The 16181-nt window shown below is 33.1% G+C and overlaps 1 protein-coding gene across 1 annotated transcript; it reads left to right on the forward strand.

Annotated features, from left to right (window-relative positions):
- Positions 1-6825: 6825 nt before the first annotated feature.
- On the forward strand, positions 6826-13235 carry LOC131041282 (probable alpha-glucosidase Os06g0675700). The gene is made up of 4 exons (XM_057974315.2): positions 6826-7333; positions 8337-8977; positions 10805-11035; positions 11408-13235. Exons 1-4 carry the CDS (start codon positions 7116-7118, stop codon positions 13015-13017), a joined length of 2700 nt encoding a protein of 899 aa, XP_057830298.1. The 5' UTR covers positions 6826-7115; the 3' UTR covers positions 13018-13235.
- The last annotated feature ends 2946 nt before the right edge of the window (positions 13236-16181 follow it).

A 16181-nucleotide genomic window follows, 5' to 3' on the forward strand; every position in this document is an offset into this window, starting at 1 on the left:
GCATGTAGATTCATGAGAATTACTTAAAACAAACTAAACTATCGAAACCAACTATACTGAAAACTTAAAAAATTATAACTATGACGGGTTCTTAGTTTGACACCATCCTCGACAACGATGCCAAAAATGTTTGCCTAGCCTATTAGAACAATAACTAGACTTAAAGTCTTAACTCAAGGATTGGTCATCCATTCTGAGTAGCTATCATTTCCATGACTAAGGTTCATTTACTTGTCAACCCATGGACATATTACTTTAAATGGGCATGCATTGTATATGCATTAAGTTCTGATAAGAGTCATTCTACACTACTGCAGCAACTAAGTCTATCTAAAATAAACAAGCGAAAATATGACAACTGAATGGTTAAAGGAAATCTTAACATTAACAAAAGATTCTAACTAAATAACTGTTAACTAAGTTCAAAGCTACCAAACATGAATTATTTTGTCTGCTTTGGCTGTAGGAACAATCACGGGATATGGTTCTAGTGGCTGCAGGAACAGTCAGTTGCTAGAACATCTACTATAGCAAAAGAAAACTTAATCTAACAATCACACAAGAATACTCACCAAGTGGCCCCCCTTGGATGAGTGTATCCAGACTTGTAAAACGATTCTATATGCTCAAAATAACATATCCTTTATTCATTATTTCCAAAAGTCGATACAATGCATAAAATAAGAGAAATGCTTCTAATTCTAGAAAATGTTGTCTAACCTCTGTGAAGAGGTGCAGGTCTTTATTTATAAGAAATTTATAACCAACTTTCAACTACTTAGATCATACCCATGAAACTAGGCGGAAACATTTATTACAACAAGAAGAAGTCAATCCACAGAGAACATGGGACTTTACTAAACCGCAACCAAGAATATAACATGGCAGTTTTACTAGATTGATGCTTGCTCGAGACAACCATAAATGAGTCTGGTATCGCCTCGCTATTCCTTTGCTGCTTCCCTTGAACACCATCTGCTCCACGGTTTTAAATGCTCAACCGCCTCGAAATGTCTCCAACTGTTTGCATGGTGTGATTCTCTATCTGGTTTAACATAACCGCTTCTGCAACAACTTATTTACTCCTGCATTAAAGGTTAGAACATACAAGCATATATATATATATATATATATATATCCATTAATCACAACATTTATACATCCATGCATGATATTACCATAATAATCTGCATAGCTATAGGAATATTAAGTCAAAATAATACAGGGTTCAACGGGTTTGGCTATCATTCAAAATGCACATAATCAAAACTCTGATCCATCACATGACTTTAACATTGTCCCAATATGCAACTTAAAACATAGGAAAAACTTATTAGTCATAGAAATAAAAGAGCTATTATTTTAGCTCATCGAGTATGATTTCATGTTATTATCATATTTCTACAATGTTTTCTTACAAATTTTTCCTTTTCAAAAACAATAAAATTAAACCCTCTGTACCCTATAATAGAGACAAAAATGCAACAAACAATTGAAGAAGATGCTTTTTGAATTAACAACTTCCCTCTGAATTTTAGAGGTACAACTCCCACTTATGAGATAATTAAGAATTTCATAGGGTATGCTTTTAACTAGAAAGCAAAAAAGGGAAATGCAAAGGAAGAACGAACATCGAAAGGAGACAAACAAATGATTTAAAGCTCAAAATTAAAGGAAAATTGACAGACATTCATATGAGATGATATAGATGCATCATGACTCAAAGTTCTTGTAAACATATACATTCATCATTCAATATGAAAAATGAATTCAAGGAAAAGCTCACAAATCACAAAGTATTTGTAAAATAGAAGAACATGCATGAATACACAACTTCAAGAAAATTCCATCTTTAAATCCATATTCAAAGCACACAGTCTATTTTTGCATATAAATTATGTTTCTGAAAAGGAAAACATATTGCCAAATCCTAAACTTAACTTAGAAAATATATAAAAAACAAATTGATTCATACTCACTCATTCATCAAAGTGCAAGGGGGATCAATCCTCCCTCTTTCCATTGTATATAGCCATATAAATATAAGAAAATGTAGCTTCTCTAAAGATAACAGTTTCTTGGACAGAACTGCTTTTGGTAAAGAAAAACTGAAAGCTAATTTAAAGAACATGCATCATTACATGAGTTCATAATTCAAAACTAAAATTAGAAACCTATCTCAATACTTAAACAATAGGTGGAGTGGGAATCATTTTCATGTCAAGCTTTCTCTCATGTCTTTCGACTTTCTCTTCTTCTTCTTCAAGCACAAAACTCACTCGCAAGTATTTAGCATAACTATGCTTGCATTGCCAAGCCAAATTTGTTAAGCCAACAAGTATATCTCCCTAAGGATTTTCAACGAGCTCTGTATCTAGCTGTATTATTGGTGCGAGGCTGTCTCTTTGAAGTACCATTTTTTAGCATTTAATTGCTGGACTAATTGCCTAGATTTTTGGCTACAACAATTTCTTCTTATAATTGGTAGTTATGATTTTCAACTTTCCTTTCTATTTTTCCCAGTAGTGTCACTGTCTCTCTATACCCTGCAAAACACGTTCGCTATTTCCATGTGAGGGCATACAGTGCAAGAATAATGTCTTCTTGTTCGTTTTCTGGTCAATTTAAATCAGGATTAGCTACAGGATATTGATCATTATGAGGCATAACCATTATGTGAAGAATATTTCACGCTGATATGTTACTTCGACCAACTTTGAAGATCATAATGGACAAGTGCAAACATATTAATTGCTTTCCACAAGAAAATACCTTTATTAAATGCTATAACTCGTGCCACCACCTTTGCATGCTTTTCACTGTTTAATTAGCCATTACAGAGTCGTACATGCAAATCTTCATAGGATTACACCTTGGAAAGAGTGTAAAGTAAGATAAGTAGTGAGTTGGAGATTTCAAAGCATAATTTCATAAGTCCTCAAATCCTCTGATATTTGGATGTCATTTTGTAGCGTCGTAAATTGTCACTAAGCCAATTTACACCTTATGTTTGTGTCCCTACTTTAGCACATCTCCCCCTCACCTCCTATCTAGGTCTGTTTAGTGCCTTAAATCCAACTTTTATGCCTCAAACACCTACCAAGTGATTCCCTAGAGAGGTGTCCTCCTCCCTTGGCCCAAAATTTGGTCACTACTTGAGGAGGACTAGGGCGTTAGCACCCTGGTCCCCCTCTTAGGGGCCCAATTTTCAAGGAGAGGGTGAGACCTACTTCTCTGGTGGGAAAATAAATTGGTGGCTCAATATGACCATTGGAGGTCGTCCTAATTGGTGAATTGACCTAGATCCTCATTAAAATGTATTTGATCAACGTAATTTTATACCTAAGAAGTCTAAGACTCCAAGCATTCGACCTAAAGCATTCAAGCATTGAAGTGTTCATCATCAAGCATTTCTAGAGATCTTTAAGGCTGCATTTTCTTCATTCAATAATTGTGGATTAGTTCACAACATTCATATGCAAGAATGTTTGTGTGATTAGGGTTTTGTCATGTTCATGTCATTTCATACAACATATGTGATTACATTCAAGAAGCAAAGCATCATTATCAGTCATTGTAGATCTGAAATATATTTTATTTTAGTATTTGCAACATTTCGTTCAAGGTCAATTCCTAAACTAGGGTTTGATTTAGGCAAACCCCTATTCCCAACCTATTTCCCCTTCTTTCTATGTGTAGGAAGTAGGTACAGAGCTGCAATCTTTAGGATAAGCTTTGTTTGCATAAACGAATCATTCCCCCATTGGAGTATGAAAAGTTCAAAGGACTAGAGTGACCGTCACACCGGTCCCAACAAATCAAGAGCTCCTTCTAGGAGCAGGTCTGAATCCTCTTATAATAACCAGATCTAGGTTCTTGGCTTGATCCGACGACTGTAGTTCACTGTATGTACATATTTACATCAATTCCAACACATTTACCCTAATTTTAGCAAATTCAACAAATCAATTCAACTGAAGGGAAAAAAGGGGGTACATTCCAAACACCCTAGAATTAGTCTAGCATTCAAATCTCTTAGGTTTAAATCTATCTAATTCATACCTTTCCCTAATGTAATGGCACCCAAATCATAAATTAGCAGTTTTCATACATCCAATGGTGGAAACCCTATTTTTTCACCATTACACATTGTGACTTCTCCATCGCTTAGTATGCTATGTTGCTCTCAGTGATATATCGACCACTTGGAAGGATTGGGTACTCATAATATACATATATTTACAAATAGAAATGAATGAGAAGTGAAGATTAGAGATTTGTGTTTTTTTTGTTATGTTTTTTAAGGTTTATGTGTACAAATCATTTAAAAGAACAAATTAATTGAAACAAATGATATAGATTACATAATATATTTAAAAAAATAAGAGTTATGTAAATCAATTTAATACATTAATTTTCACGCTTTTAAAATGGTTTGGTTAGCTACAAAAGTAATAACAATAAACAAGGGTAAAGATTATATATAAACAAGTTGTAGGTGACAAGAAGTTCTTAAATAATGTTTAAAAAAGTTATAATTAATCTTGGAGTGTGACACTACATTTTGGTTTGCTCAATATTTTTAATTATATATCATATCTTTATATTTATGTAATAATTTATAGCATACAAAATTATATATATATATATATATATCTGTGTGTGTGTAAATAATAATCAAATAACAAGTGTATAAATATTAAATATAAATAGAAATATATTTATTAAATACATTATATAAAATATAATATGTAATAATAAATATAATTATAGAATATTTAATATAGAAAAAATAATTTTTTCTTTTTTCTTTTTTTGGTACAAGGGGTTGAGCTTAGCTGGTTAAAGCATTGAGTTCTCAATGTGGAGACCCAAGCTCAACTCCCATGAGGGACACCTTTGTGTAGAATTCCAAGTTGTGACTCTATGATACTATGATACTTAATATATATATATATTTTACAAATAAATATATATAAATATTAGCCTTCCACTTGAAAGGAATAACAAACTCCTCTTCACTTTCCTTTATCTAAATTAAAAAAATACCAAGCTATAATATCACTTCCATATAGTTTAAAATCTAAAATAATAAAGACAAAGATAATAGATTTATCTAAGTAACTAATTTTCAAAACTTCCCATCCTTTCATTTCCTATTCACATAGTTTTTATAGGACACAGATAATAGATTAACCAATTTTCAAAACTTCCTATCCTTTCATTTCTCATTCACATAGTTTTTGGAGAACAAAGGTAATTGATTTATATAAGTAATCAATATTCAACTTCCCATCCTTTCATTTCCCATTCACATAGTTTTTATGGTGTATAATTACAGTTCAATTCAAAAAATATAGGCGATATATTAGCTAATAATTACATGGAAAGTCGAAAAAGTTGGAGATCTTGAAAGCAATATTATAGCTATTTTGAAATATACAAATTTAATCACTAGTTAAAAGCTAACCCTTACCTATAATTCCATAACAAAAACTAATAATGAAAAGTTTAATGAGATGGTTTTTAAATCACAATATACACTACTACTATAAAAGGTAGGATACACTTCTTCAAATGTAAATAATTAAAAAATGGTTTAAAAAGAATCCAAAAAAATCATTAGATTTGACTTGGGTAAAAAATGAACAATTTGATCAACAAACTACTAGTGAGCAATGCCAAATTATTTTTGATAAATATAATGTTTAACTTTTGATTATAAATAGTAGAATTAATATATAGTGAATTATATATAAAACTATATATTTTAATTATAGATTATATATAATAGAAAGAAATAATTTTTTTATAGATTTTTTTAATTTTAATTTTAATTTTTTTATAATATTTATAATTAAAAAGACAATTTTAATATAATATTAATATATCTTAAAATATTTTAAATTATTGTAGTTTTTTTGGTTTTTTTAATTTCTTATTGAATTAATAATTCAATATGTAGTTGTTTTGTTTATTTTCTTGATTTCTTATGTCTTTTTGTTTTTCTTACAAATGCTTGTTTGGTATCATTGTAGTGTTACACTCTAAAAATAGAGAAGGATTAAAAGCATATTAAGAATGGTAAATTTTATAAGACAAATAATAAAATATAAAGACAGTAGAGAAGAATTAGAAGCATATTAAGCTTGGTAAATTTTATAAGAAAAACAATAAATAATAAAAAAATAAAATCTCTACGAATTAATTAGTATATTGAAAGCTTCCTTCCTCAAATACAAATCTTATAAAATCTATAGCTAAACAATTTTAATTTTTAATAAATATTAGAATACTGATGAAATTAAAACAATTGATAATTAAGTTACGATTCAATGGTAGGGGAGAAAACGTGTGCACCCTAACTTCACGCTTCTCAAAATCATATGTGGGCATCACATCATTAGATTTTTTTTGAATTTTAGAGATACTTTTTTGAAGATAAGCATTGAAGTGACATTTTTAGGACACCACTATTGGTCTAAAAGTGTCTATGTAATATAACATGTATTGGTACCCCTATCACCTATTAGTCCCTCTCACCCAATACAACTCTTATCAAACTTATCATATAAATAACATTCTAATATTATAGAAGGTAAATGTCTAGAATATCTGACACAATCTTTAGGTTATGCACCTCAAAACCTACAAACAGTTTTTATTCTAATATTGCCCATTAAAATAACAATACAGTCCCTAGGCTAGGCACCTGAAAAATACAAACAGCTTTTACCCTAATATTGGAACTGTGAATGTTAACTTCCTAACAACTATCTACTCTTGTCAAATAATCATGGCCAAGAAAAGCATAGTATGAATGTATGGGAATCATTGGAATTGAGTTGGGACTTTTGAAGTGGACATAAAGAGCATGCACCTTATATCCAAATCAAAGTATGGCATATTGGACTCAGGCTTAAACTCCAATAACTTCTGAATCATCATCCTAATCTACCCAAAACTGTCACTACAGATCATGGAAAGTTTCTTTTATATGCCTTTTCACCATCCTTTGCATGTGAGCTTCAGTTTAAGTTGTAGCAGATAGTTTACATATGCAGTAATTCATTCCATCTGTTTAGTACAGCTTAGGATTTCATATTCCATCCAAGATGGCTACTTCTATTCTACAAAATACAATTGTACTGTTATCTCTGGCATTCTTATTAGCTTTATCTTATCCTCTTGGCTGCAAGGCTCTTGGAAGAGGTTATACACTGAAATCAGTCAGAGAAGTACTAGATGGAAGATCCCTCGTAGCACAACTGCAGCTAATGGCCAGCAATTCTCTTTATGGATCAGATATCAAATATCTCCTATTGATGGTCAGGTAATCATCATCACTCGAACAGAGTGTATCTCAGCTGCATTGAAATATTAGGATATTTTAAAAAAAGTTTTTGGCTAGATTTTGTTTAAAGAAAATGCTGTTTCTGTGTTCAAGAATTTTTCCATCAATGTTTCGGATGTGATCCATCATGAAGATGAAGAGAACCAAAAGAATCAAATAAGATGTACTGGATTGAATCCAGAAACAGCATTCTCTTTCTCTTTATATGATGGATTGTAAAAATCTCTTAGCATTGATAGATTTTGTTTTTTCTTTACTCTGGTGGAGATATACTAAGACTCCACATTAATGATTTTCAGCTATGTGCTTCTTGTCAGTCCCATTGGCCATGCTTGATCATATAGACATGAATGATCATGACAGTACCCAAAGGCTCTCTTTCTACTGAATGGCATTTACCTCTACCTCTTTAATCTCTTTAATGGTCATCAGATCTATCAAATGGATCTGTAAGCCCTATCACATTGTATCTATTAGTTTAAACTTTAAATTGTGGTTTCTAGGTGTCTAGTTTTGAAACGTTTTCTCCAAAACCTAATTTGACTGTCTTGAATTAAGATTTTCATATCCCTTCCATAGTGAATGAGATCTGCCTCATCTTTGTCAATCCATTGAGTGGGTATGGCATGATTTTATATGCCAAATTGGTCTGTATGACCCATGGAAGTGTATCTACCCGTTTAAATGGTTGTTATTTGATATTTAGTTTTGAAATGAATCAATCCTCGAAGCATTGTTTTACTGTTTTGATTTAAGATTTTCCTGTTGCAAATCGTCACTACTTGTTTGAGTTATTTTTGTATTTTTCTTCTGTGTAATAAATTTTTACCCCTTGTGATAGTAAAAAAATAATTTCCTTTTGTTTTACTTGTTTTTATGTATCTAATGCGTTCTCCAATCCTTATTTAACTCTGTTGCTTTAAGATTTCTTATACTCTATTGTCTCTGTATGCTTATGGTTAACGCCTTGGAGCCTTTCCAGGTATGAATCAAATCATCGCTTAAGGGTGTATATAACTGATGCTGATAAAGAGAGGTGGGAAGTCCCAAGAGAATTGGTAGCCAGAAACAATGATGGTGATGTAATTGATAATAAGAAGGAACCTGAATTGAAGTTTTCATACACCAAACATCCATTTGGCTTTGCAGTTACAAGGCGTTCCAATGGAGAAGTCCTGTTCAATTCCACTGCACAACATGTAGGCAATGCTTATCCATTTGGTAACATGGTGTTGAAGGACCAGTACTTGGAGATTTCTACTGTTCTTCCTCCGAATGCTTCTCTGTATGGATTGGGAGAGAGCACCCAGCGTGGGTTTCGTTTGGGCAAAAATGAAAGTCATACATTATGGAATGCAGACATTGGAAGCATGAATTTGTATCTGGATCTGTATGGGTCTCATCCGTTTTATATGGATGTAAGAGCAGGGGGTGTTGCTCATGGAGTTCTTTTGCTGAATAGCAATGGTATGGATGTTGAATATGGGGGTAACTATTTGACATACAGAGTGATTGGGGGAGTTTTAGACTTCTATTTCTTCTCTGGCCCTTCTCCGCTCTCTGTTGTTCAGCAGTACACTGGTCTTGTGGGTCGGCCAGCCCCAATGCCATACTGGTCTTTTGGTAATTATTCTCACACTTTTTCTTGATAAAAGTTTTGTTGATCACTTTGATAATATCAGAAATTTTCATTAGTGCTTTTGCACTTAACCCTATCCAAAGTAGCGCTTCCTGCACTATCACAACCATATTAAACTCACAACCTGGATCGCCATGATTAAAATCTGCCTCAATGCAAGACCATTTTTCCTAGTCTTTTAAAGCTTTATGGTAAAACACATTAACCTCAGGACTTGATATTAAATGATTGCAATCCACCTTGTGGCTTGGCCATGGCCATTTGACCACATTAACCTCATATCTGAAGCTTTAATCATTGCAATTGCCGTGTGTTTCTACACCCTGTACAGAGGACATAGAAGTTTATGCTGGGATGAATTAATCTCAGAACATGATCGATAATGAGTGCAATCCTCTATGTCTGACCCATGACTGTCAGATCACATCAACCTCATATCTGAAGCTTTAATCATTGCAGTTGCCCTATTTTTCTACACCATGTACAGAGGACATAGAAGTTTAAGCTGGGATGAATTAATCTCCCAATATGATCAATAATGAGTGCAATCCTCTTTGTCTAACTCATGACTGTCAGATCACATCAACCTCATATCTGAGGTCTTTATGATGGCAATTGGCCTTATCTCTACACCATGGACTATGGACATGGAAGTTTATGCTGGACTGAGTTAACCTCAGAACATGATCCGTAATGATTGTAATCCTCTTTGCCACTGACTCATGACTGTAGGATCACATCAACCTCATACCTGAAGCTTTCATAATTACAATTGACCGTATCTCTACACCATTGACCATGGACATCGAAGTTTATGCTAGACTGCATTAACCTAAAACCTGAGTCATCATGATTAAAATCATCATCGGCAATAGACCATGGCTCCTAGAGGGTTTGAAAGGCTTGCTAAAACCTTGGTCAGAGTTTGAACTTTGAAGAGAAGATGCATAGGATCTAGGTTTGTAATATGGAAAGATCATAATTTTTACTCCTACTCCCCAAGGAACCCACAACTATTTTGAGAAGCATAAGAATTTAGGCAAGAGGGTCGGCTTACTATGTGAAAATCATGGCTCCACACTGACCACTGCACCCACGTATACTTCCCTGTAAACATTGATTTACTTCCTTTCATCTGTTCTTGTAAAGAACATGCAGTAGCATCAAATTGTGAAAAGGCTCCTAATGGGATTTCTAAATAGTAGTTTGAGGTAATGCTTATACAAGGATTGCATTTCACATTAGCAGAAACCTGATATTTGTTAAGGAAAATGAGTACAAAATGTAGAATGAATCCTATTAAGCAATTACAGGAGGACTTTATTTATAAGAATTCTATGAGGATCCATTCGAAGGGTATCTTATATCTCCAGTAAACCCCTGATTGGAAAGAAGGGCATCAGTTCAGCCTAAGGGTTGAGAGGATCAACCAACAAAAACTAGGCAAAACTGTATATATGAATCTACGTGCAAGAAACATGTATGCCTAGTTCATCTAATTTCCTGAAGGTAGTAGATGCTTACATTTTAACTTAAATCTGCATCTCTTTGAACAAAAATCATAGCATGCCAATCTAAATAGGACTAAATGAATGGATAGAACCTAGAATATTAGCCTCTACTTGGCCTCTATCCTATTGGCTGCAATAGAAATAAATGCTATAAATTACTGAGAGCAATACATTATCTCCCATGTATGTATAATTTCTAGTAGTGGTAGAAGGACATAGTTTTTTAACTAATTTTACTATGAAGTTGCATCTTCGAATTCATGATCTTTTTAATGTGATCATCTGTATCGGATTTTACAGGTTTTCACCAATGTAGATACGGTTATAAAAACATTACAGACGTTAAATCAGTTGTAGCTGGGTATGCAGCAGCAACACTGCCTCTAGAAGTTATCTGGACAGACATTGATTATATGCATGACTTCAAGGATTTTACTCTGGACCCTGTGAATTTCCCTGAGAAAGAAATGAGAGAGTTTATTGAACAGATCCATGCTAATGGGCAGAAATATGTTCTCATAGTTGATCCAGGTACTGCTGAATTTCGCTCTTTATCATGAACTAACCCAATGCTCTGGTTAAACTAATTGCTTGATGGTTATTAATTGTATGATATGATGTGTTTATGATAGGGAATTTAGGATAGGATAAATTAAACAAGATTGAATGCATACAGTGAATATTGATTTTTTTGTTATGCTTTTAAGCTGATACAAGTGAAAATTAAAAAAAAAAAGATATAAGGGTAACTATATAAAGGGACTTCTGGCAGGAAGAACCAGGGGTGATATTTAGACTCCTGAAAATGTGTTTTGTAGCACTTTTATTCATGTAACCATGTGAATCAAATAGAATCTATCTACATGGGGATGGCATCCATACAATTTCCTTTAACATGTGCAGGAATAGCTGTAGATGAAACATACAAGACTTTTCAAAGAGGGATGAAGGAGGACATTTTTGTGAAACAAGCAGGTGTCCCTTACCTTGCACAAGTATGGCCAGGCCCAGTATATTTTCCAGATTTTCTGAACCCCAAGACTCAATCTTTTTGGACTAAAGAAATCTCAGAGTTTCAGAGAACAATTCCATTTGATGGCCTTTGGCTCGACATGAATGAGGTTTCCAACTTCTGCAGTGGAATTACATGTTCCTTGCCAAAAGCTGGGAATTGCCCAAGAAAAGATGCACAGACAGAATGCTGTCTAGTGTGCAGTGATGCCAATGTCACAAAGTGGGACAATCCCCCTTTCAAAATCAACAATTCTGGAGTCCTCAGGCCACTGGGAAACAAAACTGTGGCTGCCAGTGCAGTACATTACAATGGTGTCTTGGAATACAATGCACATAATCTATATGGGCTCTCAGAGGCCATTATGACCAACAAGGCACTTAGATCAGTACTAAACAAGAGACCCTTCATACTGACCCGTTCTACCTTTGTTGGATCTGGAGTCCATGCCGCACATTGGACAGGGGATAATGCTGCAACATGGGACGATCTCTGGTACTCCATACCTACAATTCTAAATTTTGGATTGTTTGGAATCCCCATGGTGGGTGCTGATATTTGTGGTTTTGCACAAAACACAACGGAAGAACTCTGCAACAGATGGATTCAACTTGGTGCATTTTATCCTTTTGCTAGAGATCATTCCGCAAAGGATACAGTTCGTCGAGAGCTGTACTTATGGAAATCTGTAACAGAGTCTGCAAGGAAAGCATTAGGTCTGCGATACCGCCTTCTTCCATATATATACACACTATCTTATGAAGCGCACACCAAAGGATCTCCAATCGCGAGGCCTTTGTTTTTCACATTTCCCCAGGACATTAACACATTGGGTATCAGCACCCAGTTTCTTTTGGGAAATGGGGTTCTAGTCTCCCCTGTTCTGAAGGAAGGAGCAAGGACTGTGGATGCTTATTTTCCAAAGGGAACCTGGTACAGTCTGTTTAATTTGTCACATTCTATACAGATGGAAAGAGGCTCACATGTAAGGCTTCAAGCTCCATTAGATACCATCAATGTTCATGTATATGAAGGGACTATATTGCCTATGCAAGAAATGGCTATGACAACCAGAGAAGCAAGAAAAAGCCCATTTAATTTGGTGGTGGCTATGGGCAGCAGGATGAAAGCAAATGGGGAGTTATATTTGGACAATGGGTACGATTTGGAAATGAAATTGCAGAGTGGCAAATCAAGTTTTGTGAAGTTCCATGCAAATGTTGAAGAGGAAGGTCTTCGGCTCAGATCAGAAGTCCACATGGGGAAGTTTGCAATCAGGAAGGGATGGATTCTTCAAAAGATTACAATTTTGGGATTGGAATCTTCTTTTAATCATTCCAACGAATCTGCCCCTAGAGCTACTGTTTCTGTTCATAGTAATGGGGAGGCCAAAAGAAGTACAAAGATGAGAGTCATTGTGGATGGAAAATCTGTTGTGGTCTCAAATATTTCTCTTCCAATTGGGGAGATGTTTGAGATGATTATTACATTCAAGAAATAGTTGAGTGGACTATGTTTCACATTGCACTGATCTTTCTCTCGAATTTGATCGAGTGTAAATAAAGGTCATTTGACTAGGTGACCTCTTTTTTAAGCAAATTTTCATGGAAGAAATAGTTGAGTGGACTATGTCTAATTCACATTGTACTGATCTTTCTCTTGAATTTGATCGAGTGTAAATAAAGGTCATTTGACTAGGTGACCTATTTTTTAAGCAAATTTTCTTATGGAAGTTTGATCGTGTGGAGTACTATCTGGTGCACGGAACATAGAAAACATAGCAGTAAAGAATTAGAAAAAAATACCTAGACACTATCGTTTGCACCAAATGGAGGTGCAATGCAATGGTTTAGTGGATAGTAATATATATTGAATTTTTGAAATTTTATAAGTATATTTGTAAATGCTCTATAATAATTTTTTTTATCAAATTTATTTTTATTAATTAGTATATTTATATATGCATTATATTAAATTGATATAAGTTATAATTTAATAAAGAGATTTATTTTTAATACATTATGAACAAACCAGAATTAGGTAGATGTTAAAATAAAAAAAGTTTGATTTAAATTATAAATTAATAAAGAAAAGTTTATTTTTCTATTCAATATGAACAAATAAAAATTAGGTAGATGTAAACAATAGAGGAGCCGTTACATTAAATTTGCTAATATTTAATGATTGGCAAGAAATAGAATTAAAAAATGTTGTGTATAATTAAAAATAAAATTAAAATAGAATGAATAAAATAAAATTGTGATGGGATTACTAGTAAAATTTAGGATTATTTTTTTTATTGGAAGAATTTTAGAAGATTTTGATATAAAAGATTTAACATAATAGTGTAATTTGAAGATTTCAAGCATAATTATAACTAATGATAAGCATTGAGTATTGCAATCATAAAGTGGGGGAAATGATATGCATTTTAACTTGAGGAAGTTACAGGAAACCACAACACTGATTTTGTGGGTGATTTTATTCCGGAAGCGTGAGACACTTTCGGGATATAGATGAAAGAAGCCTGACATATAACCACCATTATTAAATAAATATAATTCACTGATTAAGACTTTATAAAAAGGGTTTTTTATTTATTTTGATTAATAATATAAGAATTTTTAGTCTAATATAAGTCATATTTGTTCACAAATGGAGGATCTCATCTTATATGAGTACACTATGTTAACACAAATAGTCCAAACATGCAAGCTTAGTAGTCTACTAATCTAATGAGGGTTTGGAGTACAAAGTCATTAGCATGCAAGCTTAGCAGCCCACTAACCTAATGAAGGTTAGGTTTGGAGCACAAAGTCATTAGCATGAACGCCAATAATTTCAACAAGGTTCATACTTGCAAGCAAAAGGATCATTGAAGACACAATGTGGCACAATGCTCACAATCACAATGGCCCAAACAAGGTTTGAACTATGTTGGCTACAACCATGCCGCAATTTAACCATCACACTATGAAAATTAGTGAAATGTATCATAAAAGAAAAAAATACAATGGTGGTGGTTATTTAGTATGTTGGAAAGAGAAAATAATTACTAAATAAAGTTAATAATATATCATTTTAAAATTTTAATAATAATTTTTCTCTTTAAAATGTTGTTTCAAAAGCATATGTAAAATATTGAATAAATGTTATATTTAAATTTTGATTGACATGGGAGTTATTGTAGATAGTACTTTAATTTAATCTACTTGCTAAATGTCTAATAAGCATCTTTTAAATTTAACTCAAAACATTAGGATTTTGTGTTGATTAGGTTTTAAGTTAATATAAATGGGGTTAACTTAGGAATGAAAATGAAATGTGCATCAACTTTAACATTATTAACTTAGTTATTCTTAAACAATTATTATTATATTTTTTCCTTTTGACCATAAGTTTGAAATCAACTCCTAAGTGACACTACTAATTACTCTTGTCCCATAACAGACAATAAGCATATTGGTTTTCTTACATATTTTTACCTTCTCGATATGGACATTTTTTTAGATGTAGCTTTCAAGTTTCATTAGTATGGCTACCTACATTACAATGAACACAGTAGCTTGTGGGCTTTGGTTTGGTGCTTGTAGCATTTGCCTTCTCTATCTTGGTCATGGTTCCTTTTACCTTTGAAAAGAGGATGGAGGACTATCTACTTCAAGTTACAAGTTATGTGCACATGCTTCATCAATTTTCACCATCTTAGAGAGGAATACATGAATCTAAAGATGGCTATCAAGGCCTCCAATACATTTAATCAACACGTCCCCATATTTCATATCCTTGTTCATTTAGACAACCCTTGTCGAAGCTGGCTTGTGTACTGTAGTACACTTTGTTCTTTTTATTTTAGAGGTTGTCACTTCCAACATTTTTCCTCATTATGACGTATTGGGTAATATTGTTTCTTAATCAATTTCTTAAATTAATCCCAAAATTGAACAAGAGCTTATTTTCTTAAATTCATGGAATATATAAGAAACTTTCAAACCAAGTTAAACACATTTTTCCATTCTCAATCTAGCAAAGGAAATGTTCAAGTCCAAACTAAGAGAATGAATCTTAAAATATACCTCAATGTATGTCAACCAATGTTCAAGCTTCTTTATATATAAATATCCTTTGAATGGTGGAGTTTAATATTTTCTTCAACCTTGAACTAAAGTGTCTTTAATAACTTTAATAACCATTGTATTGTTCCTCTTCCTTTATGAGTGGGCTTCAACTTGCTCTTTAGTGTCTTCTAATAATCACAACTTCATGAGAACCTCTATAATACCCTTTATAGTTTCCATTGATTGAGATATGTTTGCAATATCAAATTCTAGCTTGAAAAACCTTTCTTCTTCATTAATGGTAGATCCACAATTCTTCTCATGCTAGCTAGGTCATTCTTCCAACTATGTGATTCAATGCCTCTTTTTGATGGCAATAGATCTTTCTAGTTGATCTTGTCATGGTAATGTAATGTCCCAAGTTTTTTGAATGCATTAACAAAAAACCAATAGACCAATTCTTTTTTTTATGGTACAAAGTTGAAATGGCTAGACAATGTTATAGCAAGGACAACATTACAACTAGCAAATAAGGTGACACTTTGTACTGCCTAGCTCAACTAGATTTAACAATTGAACACATAACAATATTAATGGAAGACTTCAC

Source organism: Cryptomeria japonica, chromosome 11 (genome assembly GCF_030272615.1).
Source record: "Cryptomeria japonica chromosome 11, Sugi_1.0, whole genome shotgun sequence".
Classification (NCBI taxonomy): domain Eukaryota; kingdom Viridiplantae; phylum Streptophyta; class Pinopsida; order Cupressales; family Cupressaceae; genus Cryptomeria; species Cryptomeria japonica.

Excerpts from the sequence above, each read along its gene's own strand:
- LOC131041282 (XM_057974315.2), top strand. The coding sequence starts at position 7,116 with ATGGCTACTTCTATTCTACAAAATACAATTGTACTGTTATCTCTGGCA. Across the intron at positions 8,978-10,804 it reads AATGCCATACTGGTCTTTTG|GTTTTCACCAATGTAGATAC; the intron begins GTAATTATTCTC and ends CGGATTTTACAG. Across the intron at positions 11,036-11,407 it reads TGTTCTCATAGTTGATCCAG|GAATAGCTGTAGATGAAACA; the intron begins GTACTGCTGAAT and ends TAACATGTGCAG.